General features: G+C 43.3%; 1 protein-coding gene across 1 annotated transcript in view; it reads left to right on the forward strand.

Moving 5' to 3' along the window:
• The first annotated feature begins 8,886 nt into the window (after positions 1–8,886).
• The window catches only part of NUFIP2 (nuclear fragile X mental retardation protein interacting protein 2), a 22,336-nt gene continuing 21,089 nt past the window's right edge, over positions 8,887–10,133 (forward strand). The window contains exon 1 of the mRNA XM_004684837.2: positions 8,887–9,246. Coding sequence (XP_004684894.1) covers positions 8,976–9,246 — 271 coding nt within the window. The 5' untranslated portion in view covers positions 8,887–8,975. The remainder of the gene's footprint in view (positions 9,247–10,133) is intronic.

Below are 10,133 nucleotides of genomic sequence, written 5' to 3' on the forward strand. Positions count from 1 at the left end.
TATGCTGGATTAATGTTTACAGGACAATTGTAAAAATAAAAATATATTCAGCCCTCGCTGGTGGAGCAGCAGGTTAAAGCACAGCACTGGGAGGCTTAAACCACTTCTGCATGACTTCGATCCCCACCTTCCTCCGCGGAGATCCACATGGCGTGGCAGACCCCTCCTGGCCCGCCCGCTGCTCCCCTCAGCAGTGTACTTCGTCGATCTGCCTGTTCTGCTCCCCGCAATGTCTCTGGTCGCTCCTCTTACTTTCCGCATCTCTGGCCTGTACCTCCCTTCTAAGTGAATAAATACCTAAATCTCTAAAAAATAAAATAAAATAAAAAATAAAAATATATTCTTTTTATAAAAGGAATAAATGTACACTGCACAACATTTAGTAAAAATGGAGATGTACAAAAGAGAGAAATGAAACTCAACTTTGAACCTGCTAATCAGAAGGCTGCATTGAGACTGAATGTACTATTGATTTCAGTTGACAGCATTTGCTACCCTATTATTTTACTTACTTACTTTTTGATTTACAAAATGATCCCTCTTGAATCTTAAAGGAGAAAACATAACAAAGAGATGAGAGAGCAGAGCCAGGAGAGTTCCCTGAACAAGTACAAAGCATCAAAGTGGATAGGGCTTAGGAAGCCATCTACCTGATTGGGTCTTCCCTGTTGGTGCAACAGGTTAAAGTGCAGCACTATAAAGCTAGCAGCAGCCACTTCTGCACAAGTTTGATCCCCGGCCAGGGAAGTGGTGACCCACATGGCACAGGAGACCTCTCCTAGCCCACCCGCTGCTCCTCTCAGCAGTGTACTTGGTCAGTCTGCCTGTTCCATTCCCCATGCTGTCTCTGATGAATCCCATCTGGCCTGTACCCTAGTTCTGTATCCATAAATAAGCAAATTTTTTTTTTAAAGATTTATTTATTTTTGCATACAGAACTGGGGTACAGGCCAGAGGCTCAGGGGCGGCGAGAGGCTTCACCAGAGACAGAGAGGGGAACAGAACAGGCAGATCGACGAAGTACACTGCTGAGGGGAGCAGCGGGCGGGTCAGGAGAGGTCTGCCACGCCATGTGGTCACCTCCGGGGCAGGTGGGAATCGAACCCATGCGGAAGCGGCTTTAGCTTCTCAGTGCTGTGCTTTAACCCGCTGCGCCACCAGGGAGGGCCAATAAGCAAATTTTTAAAAAAAGATATATTTATTTGTGCATACAGAACTGGGGTACAGGCCAGAGGTACAGGGGCGGTGAGAGGATTCACCAGAGACAGTGTGGGGAGCAGAACAGGCAGATCAACAAGGTACACTGCTGAGGGGAGCAGCGGGCGGGCCTGGAGAGGTCTGCAGCACCATGTGGATCACCTCCCTGGGAAGGCGGGGATTGAGATCATGCTGAAGTGGCTTTAGCTTCTTAGTGCTGTGTTTTAACCTGCTGGGCCACCAGGGAGGGCCTAAATAAGCAAATCTTAAAAAAAAAAGACAGCTACTTAAAAAAAAGAAGGAAATCACCTGCATAGTGGGAGGCAGCCCTCTGAGACTAGACATGAATTTAGGGGTGTTCAAGGATCTGGGCCAAGGGCAATCACTCTCTGGGCTTCTATCTCAGAAGGCCAGAGATAAAGTTGTAGGCATCCAAAGGAACTGATGGGGAAGAACCTTACACCTACCTTCCTACCTTAAGAATTCATCTGTGGGCCTCATTGTGTATGGGGAAATCAATGGGGATCTCCCACCAGCATTTAGCAGCAGAGCATCAAGGTACCAAAGACCCAACTTCTCATTTTATATTCTCTCGTTCCATCATTTCTGGAGGTATTTCAGAGACCCATACATGGCCTTTCTCTTTAAAGAGGGTTCTGTACAGACCAGCCAAGTCTTCAGTCTTCACCTCATGCCTGTATCCTAGCAGTAGGTTCTCTGGCTTAATATCCCCATGAATTGCCTTCCTTTCATGGCAGTAGGTCAGAGCATCTGCTAACTATCTATGATCGTGGCTGTCCGTGTTTATCTAGTGTTGCTATTCTGCAGATCCCCATAAAGTTCACCCCTTGGAGCACAATCCAGAATCAGGCACACCAGATATGCTTCATGGAAGTAGTTATATAGGCAAAGGCATTGGGGTGTTTGTAGGGCCTGAATTTAAATCTCCCCTTGCAGCTGGTGCTCCAGCCCTTCTTCCTTCTTTTTTTTTTTTAAAGATTTATTTATTTATTTATACAGAACTGGGGTACAGGCCAGAGACGGGGAGGGTGAGAGGGTTCACCAGAGACAGAGCGGAGAGCAGAACAGGCAGATCGAGGAAGTACACTGCTGAGGGGAGCAGCTGGCGGGCTAGGAGAAGTCTGCCTCGCCATGTGGATCTCCTCTGGGGCAGGGGGGGATCGAACTCATGCGGAAGTGGCTTCAACTTCTTAGTGCTGTGCTTTAACCCGCTGCACCACCAGGGAGGGCCCCTTCTTCCTTCTTTATCTGGAGCTTGATTAAGACTTTCAGGGCCTGGCTTGAGCCTTGCCAAATACACATCCCCAAATTTCTCCTTGCCAGAGTCATCATTCCCTTGCCTAAGTCAGCAGTGCTGAGACACTTTATAGTCAAGATGCTGGGCAGTGTTTGGCCTCCTACATCTGCTGCCTGGCACTCACCCTTCACTGTAGCTTTGGGGAGGCTCAGGAAGCAGAGACCTGGAGAGAGGGGTGGGGAAAGTATCATCTAGCTGAGGTTGCCCCTGTTTGCCCTATTTCAGTCTCCTCAGAGGCCACAAGATGCATATACTTTCAAAATATATAGTCAATTATATATGTGTGTGTGTGTGTATATATATATATATATGTATATATATATATAATTTTTTGTAATTATGCATTGAAGAACTGGGGTATAGGTCAGAGGTGGAAGTGGTGAAAGAGGACAGAGACAGAGTGGGGAGTAGAACAAGGGATTCACTGAACCACACTGCTGAGGGAGCAGCAGGAGAGACAGGAGAGATCTGCTGCACCATGGCCAAGAATGGAACTCATGTAGTGGTAGCTGGTGATAGGCTTGAGACTTTAATCCTGTACCACCGTTGTTCATTTTTATAGAATGCTTGATTTCGCCTCTCAGGCATAATCCCCATAAAATTCCCATCACAAGAAACCTGTGAACAGTCACCATAGTCTCTTGTAAAATGCTTGAACTTTCAAAACTTGAGAAAATACTCTGTTCTTGGTTAACTTGCTAACTGATTTCTCTAAAACCAGATTACTTAGTGAAATGTCATATTTGAAAGTTTAGTTTTATATATGTTTCAATAATTAAATAAGAAATAATAGGCCTAGATATTATTCTATAGCTAATATTTAATAACTATCACAAATATTTAATATTTTGTGCCATCTATAAACACTAAACAACTTTGTCTACATTATAAACACTATACTAATTATAAACACTATACTAAACAACTTTGTCTACGTTATCTTGTTTAAACCTTAGGACACCTTGTGAGTTACATACTATAATTATTTCTGTTTTTTATATAAGTAAAATTAGGTTTACAAAGGTTAATTTGTCCAAACAAGGTCCCAAAGCTAAGTTCTAGAATAGATATTCCATATCAGTTCTGATTACAAAACTTGTATCACTCTTATATTGTTTCTCCTGCAAACTTTTTCCTGTGATATTTTCATAAAAGCAAAATGTCATTTCTTAAAACTTTCATATTTAGAAAAGTTGTTATATTCCCATTATTTAAAGACTAACTTAATTTATCCATGCCTGTGTTCACTTCATTTGAAAATTTTTTGAAGGTAGTGTCTCTAGGCAAAAATATTAAAATCTGAAAGAAATATACATGAATAAAATTCTTTCCTTGCCACAGTTGTTGTGACTTCATTTTGAAATTTGAGTTATCATCAGAGAGTCTGTTTCCATTTATATAATACATAATACTGCTCTTGATTATTTTTCTAAAGTTTTGGTCAATTGTAGAGTTGAAAAATTAGATTTTATTAGCTAATTTTCCTCCTGTTGTACAGTTTTATTACAATGAAATAAAGTGGTAGCCTGGGAAAAGAGAACAGGGAGGTATGATCTTGGAATGTTAAAAAAGAAAAAATTTTGGAGGTGTCTTTTTCTGTTTCCATATTTTAAAAAAGACAAAATTGAAGCCCAGAGAGTTAAATACATCTGTCTCTCTGAAGTTGTCATAGTACATGAAGTTTAAGAGTAAAGATTATGAAAACTGATTTTCATATGATAACTAAGACTGGTTTGCAAATATATATATATTTTTAAAAAAATTTTTTTTTAAAGATTTTATTCATACAGAACCGGGGTACAGGCCAGAGATGTGGAGGGTGAGAGGGTTCACCAGAGACAGTGCGGGGAGCAGAGCAGGCAGATCTACAAAGTACACTGCTGAAGGGAGCAGCGGGCGGGTCAGGAGAGGTCTGCCACGCCATATGGGTCTCCTCCGGGGCAGGCGGTGATCGAATTCATGCGGAAGTGGCTTAAGCTTCTTAGTGCTGTGCTTTAACCCATTTCGCCACCAGGGAGGGCCCAGGTTTGCAAATATATTTAATCAAGTTGCAAAACTGCATAAATGAAGAACATGAATTAACAAATAGTGAAAAGCATAACACCTGGTATGTAAAATAAATATTTGTGTAATAGGATCCTCCCTGGTGCAAGGGATTAAAGCACAGCACCATGAAGCTATCCATAGCCACTGCAGCATTGTTCGATGTCTGGCCAGGGAGCTGAACCACAGGGTGTGGCAGACCTCTCCTGACCAGCCGACTGCTCCCCTCAGCAGTGTAGTTCAAGTCAGTATACCTGTTCTGCTCTCCACCCTGTCTCTGGTGAATCCTCTCACCCCCTGTACCTCAGTCCTATACCCCAGTTCTTGTATGCATAAATAATATAAATCTTTGAAATAAATTACAAAGTAATTTAAAAATATTTAGCTTTTTGGTGCTCACTTCAGCAGCACATATACTAAAATTGGAACAATACAGAATATTAGCATGGTTCCTTCACAAGAATGAGCATTAAGTGTCCCATATTTTTTGGTACATCAGATGTGAAGATCATTGCGTGCTCCCTGGGCTTAATGATTGTGGTATATTTTTAATAAGTTGTGTATTTTAATAAGTGTACCCTTACAGCCTTAAAAAATAAAATATTTAGCTCTTCAAAAGGTAATGCTTCTTGGGGCTCCTCCAGTGTCTTGGAGGGACCTGTGTACTAAGGGGCCTGGAATCTTACTATCTTCACAGTACTTTTGCCTCTGTTAATAACTGGATACTTCATGATGGTTACGATATAGTTAGAATATTTTTTTAGAGATATATTTAGAAGTACATCACACTTTGATAGTGCCAGATATTTTTTCTATTTAGCTGATATGGAGTCTATTTCAAGGCCCTCTCTATGTAAGTTATAAGTAATTGTCTTCTTCAGTCTCAAATTCCGCATTATAGAATGGGTTTAATATCTATCTCAAAGAACTACATATGGCAATGAAAATAAAATACTTGGTACAGTTTCTGATACATAGTGAATATGTAACAGTTCCTGATACAAACTTAATAGTCAATAAATATTAACTATTCTGATTATAGTGATAGTTAAAATGTTAACCTAGACATACAAGACAATGGTTACCAGAGGGAACGTGGGAAGGTTGAAGGAGATGGAGGAGAGAGGCAGGTGGAAGATAGGTGGTTTGGTGAAAGGCTAAATAAACAAACAATAACATATTATTTATGGGAACCTCCTATCTCTCCATTTTAATGTCTCATATTGAATGTAGGTAAAATGCTGTGTGCAGTTAATTTCAAAGGATTGTGCAGTTTCAATTTATTCAATTAAAAATGTCATTATGAAAAATGTAAGTACATAGTAAGCACTTGGGAAATGAGAAAAGGGGGTAAGCACCTAGAATTTCACCAGATTTATGCTGTATTTCTTCCTTATGCTTTTGATTTTCCTTGATGCAGATTCTATTTTATAAAAATATGATTTTCATGAAGGTTTGATATTATGGCATTGTAATAAGAGAATATGTCAAATTTCAATTATTTTTTCATACATAAAACTTTTAGAAAAATCAGATACAGTGTATATATTCCACTGTTGTATTTCCATTCTTATAAAAAATTCACGTTTTTACAAGATTGTGATCCTAGTGTATATAGAACTTAATGTTCTGCAACTTTCTAGTATACAAGTCTTCCTCCATACTACTATATACTACTAAGGCAACACTCATAGCAACTGAGTATTAGGATTAGTAAGGATTAGTTTCTTAAACTTCATGCAACTGTCAGTGAAGAAATGAATGCAGGTGAAGTTGAAATAAATTAACTCAAGAATGAGTGCTTTTGGTTTGTTTGCAACTATAAATGGAGAAAGTTATAGCAAGAGATTTTAGAACTCAGGAATCTCAACTTCCAATTAAATGTCTAAAATCAGCAAAAGCACTTAAAAACCTACCAACATTATACTAATTTTTACATACATTTTTATTTCTTCTTTAGTAGGTAGGGAAGTGTGGAATTCTATTCAATGGTAAAAACTTAGTTGTCATTAAATAATTATTATTGGGGTTTTAACTTGAAAATTCCACCTACCCAAAGGATTAAAACTTAGCAAGGGGGCCTTCCAGGTGGCACAAGGGGGTAATCTCAGGACTATGAAGCTGTAGGTAGCCACTGCAGCATGAGATCTATCCCTGTCCAGGAAGCTGACCTACATGGCCCAATAGACCTCTCCTACCTTGACAGATGTTTCCTTCAGCAATGTATTTCAGTAGATCCATCTGTCCTTCTCCCCACTCTGTTTCTGTGAATCCTCTTAGCCCCTCACACCTCTGACCTACACCCCAGCTCTTATATATATAAATAAATAAAATAAATCTTTTTAAAAACTTAGCAAGGCAATGCAAATTCTCACTATATGGAACAAATCAAGGACCAGTCATAGAAATCGGCTTTTTCCCTTTTAACTATGCCTTTGTGTTGACATTCATCTTAAGAGAGTGAATTGACTTTTCAGTGTTTTATGTTGTCCTGCTCCAGGAATTCAAGACACATTTAAAAAATTGTAAATTATAACATGTACTGGTGAAACAATCCCTATGCCCATCTCCAAATAAATGAGTAAACAAAATGTGACATATACCCACAAGGGAATTATTATTCAGCTTTAAAAAGGGAATATGGCCCTCCCTAGTGGTGCAACAGGTTATAGTTCAGCATTATGAAGCTGTCTGCAGCCACGGCAGTACAAGTTCAATCCCCAGCCAGGGAGGTGACACCCATGGGGTGGCAGACCTCTCCTAACCTGCCCATTGCTCCCCTCAGAAGTGTATTTCAGTACATCTGCCTGTTCTGTTCCCCCCTCTGTCTCTGGTGAACCCTCTCACACCCCCGCACCTCAGGCCTGTATCCTAGTTCTTATATGCATAAATAAATAAAAATCATAAAAAAAGGGATTTCTGATATAGCACAACATGGATAGACCTTGAAGATATTATTATGCTAAGTGAAGTAAGTCAGACACAAAAGCCCTGGTTCCACTTGTATAAGGACAGTAGAGAGAGAAAATAGAATAGCGGTTCCCAGGGTTTGGGGGATGGTGAGAGGGGTATTATTTTCAGTGGGTGCTGAGTATCAGTTTGGGATAATGAAAAAGTTCTGAAGATGGACAATGGTGATCGTTGCACAACAATGTGAATGTACTTATAGTGACTGAACATATAATTGAAAATGATTAAAGTGGTAATTTTATGTTTTACGGCAAACAAATAAAAATCTCCTCCATATAACACGCATTAAGAAAGGTGCATTATACATATATATTCAGTTTAAGAAATAATTATAAAGCAAATATATGTGTAATCACCATCTAGGTCAAGAATTAAAATATAGAATTAAAATACAACCAAAGGGTAACCCTATCTCTCTCCCCATTGGAATTCTTTACTTCCCTCCTGGGTAACCACTATCCTAACTAACATTTGCCTTTAAAAAATTCCTAGGCTGTGATGTGATAATGCAAAGCAAGTCACATCAACACTACAAATTGTATTTTTCACAAATACGAAATTTTAAAAACTTTTCCCTTTCTATTGCTCTTGAAACTTCACTTTCTAAAACCTGTCTTGGTTCCACAGTTGACTTCACCTGCAAAGTTACACACACACACACACACACACACACACACACACACATCTATTTTAGTGTAGATTTTAATTTCTCCTGCTCTCGCATGCTTCCAACTACAAGAAACAATGATTTAAACCCTTTGTGCCCTTTTAGAAAATTACACAGATACCCCATTGTAGAACCCTATAATCCCTTCGTGGAAAGGAAGAGATTAGCATATGAATACAAAGCAAAATGAATCTAGAATACAAAATGATCCACTAGATTGTGAAGCTCTTGTATTTAAAAAAAAAATGTATTTATTTCCTCTTTTTGTATTGCCCCTGTAGTGGTCTCAGCGTTAAAGGAATTGAGCTTGCCCTCTGACTACCTGGAAAAGATTTTTTAAAAAGCCACCAGAATCTAGGAGGTGCAAAACCATCAGATGGCTCCCAGAGCCAGTGGAATCTGCTACACTTGACCAGGGCTTGCTTGAGGGCGAGGAGTGTAGAAAGTGCTGTTCGCAGACTGCGCGGTGAAGAGAAAGCGACAGAAGAGCCATAGTGCTGACGTTGAAGGCCGGGCCCAGTGAGGTTGCATAGGGTAAGTGGCGTTGGCCAGGAGGCAGCGGCAAAGGGGAAGGACAGAGGATTTGGGCTAGGGGCGGGGCCTGCGGCGCAGCGTGGCTCCTGATTGCTGGAGCACGGCTGCCAATCTCTCAGCCTCACTCGGTTAACCAGTGCGCTGGCGAGACGCGCTCAGATATACTGAGTGAGCTCTGAGGAGCAGCCTCAGATCCTGACGGTGCAGCAGCCCGCAGCCTCAGCCCGGGAGTCCCAGCCGCTTTCAATGGAGGAGAAGTCCGGCCAGCCACAGCCTCAGCACCATCACAGCCACCACCATCCGCACCATCATCCCCAGCAGCAGCAGCAGCAGTCGCACCACCACCACCATTATTATTTCTACAATCACAACCACCATCACCACCACCATCACCAGCAGTCTCACCAGTACCTGCAGCATGGAGCCGAGGGCAGCCCCAAGGCCCAGCCCAAGCCGCTGAAACATGAGCAGAAACACGCCCTCCAGCAGCACCAGGAAACGCCGAAGAAGAAAATAGGTCTGGAAGGGAGGACGAGTGGGGGAAGGGGTTGGGGGTGGGGGATAGGGAAGATGGGGGTGGGGCTGGATCTGGAGAGCGCGGACGGGGTCGGGCGTGTGAGTCTGTGCCTTGCGGGTCTGGAAAGCTCCTTTTCATTCTCCGAGCTCGGGCTGGGACGCGGGCTGTGCAGCGCTCTAGCCTCTCAGCATGGGAGAGGCCCAAACAGGCCAGTGTGACCTTCCCGGCCCCCGCCCGGGCTGGAGCGAGACCCGGCCGGCGGCGGGAAGCCTCGTCTCGTTTCTTTCACGTTTACCTTTCTGCGGCTCTGAGGGACGTTCATTTGAGGGTCCTGAATTGGGTGAGCCTAGCCCCCCAAATTCGTCGGGGTGTAACTCAGGAAGGCCTAGTCAGCCTCCACTCCGTTGGTGTCGCGAGGCCCTTTTGCAGGCGGCAGGGGGAGAGGTTAGCTGGGCAGAGTTGAAGAAGTGTCTTCCCTCACCCGCCACCCCAAGCCCACCTGTGGCCTTGGGGTTCCCTGTCGGGGGGGGCGGTTGGGACCCCTCGTCTTTCGGGTCGTTTCTACCCCTAAGCGCCGCTTTGGGGCGCCGGACCCCGCAGTGTGTTCCCGCAGCTCCTCCCGAGGCCCGCGCCCCGGGTCCGCTCCCCCCAGAGCCGGCGCGGCTGGAATGTTCTCTCCTTCTCGCGGGGCCGCTTCCTGTCCGCCATGTTGGAAGCCGATTCCTGTCACCGACTCCGGCCCACTGAGGAGCGGAGGGGGAAGGGTGTCGAGGGGCACACGGCGCGGCCGAGCCGGAGGCTCGGGATCCCCACCAGCCGCCGCCTCGCCCCAGGCACTGCGGGGACACCCCCGGCCCGTGGCCACCCCTCCCCCCGTCGCCGGCCGG

This window comes from Condylura cristata, unplaced genomic scaffold, assembly GCF_000260355.1.
Source record: "Condylura cristata isolate star-nosed mole 26May11 unplaced genomic scaffold, ConCri1.0 scaffold00017, whole genome shotgun sequence".
Taxonomy (NCBI): domain Eukaryota; kingdom Metazoa; phylum Chordata; class Mammalia; order Eulipotyphla; family Talpidae; genus Condylura; species Condylura cristata.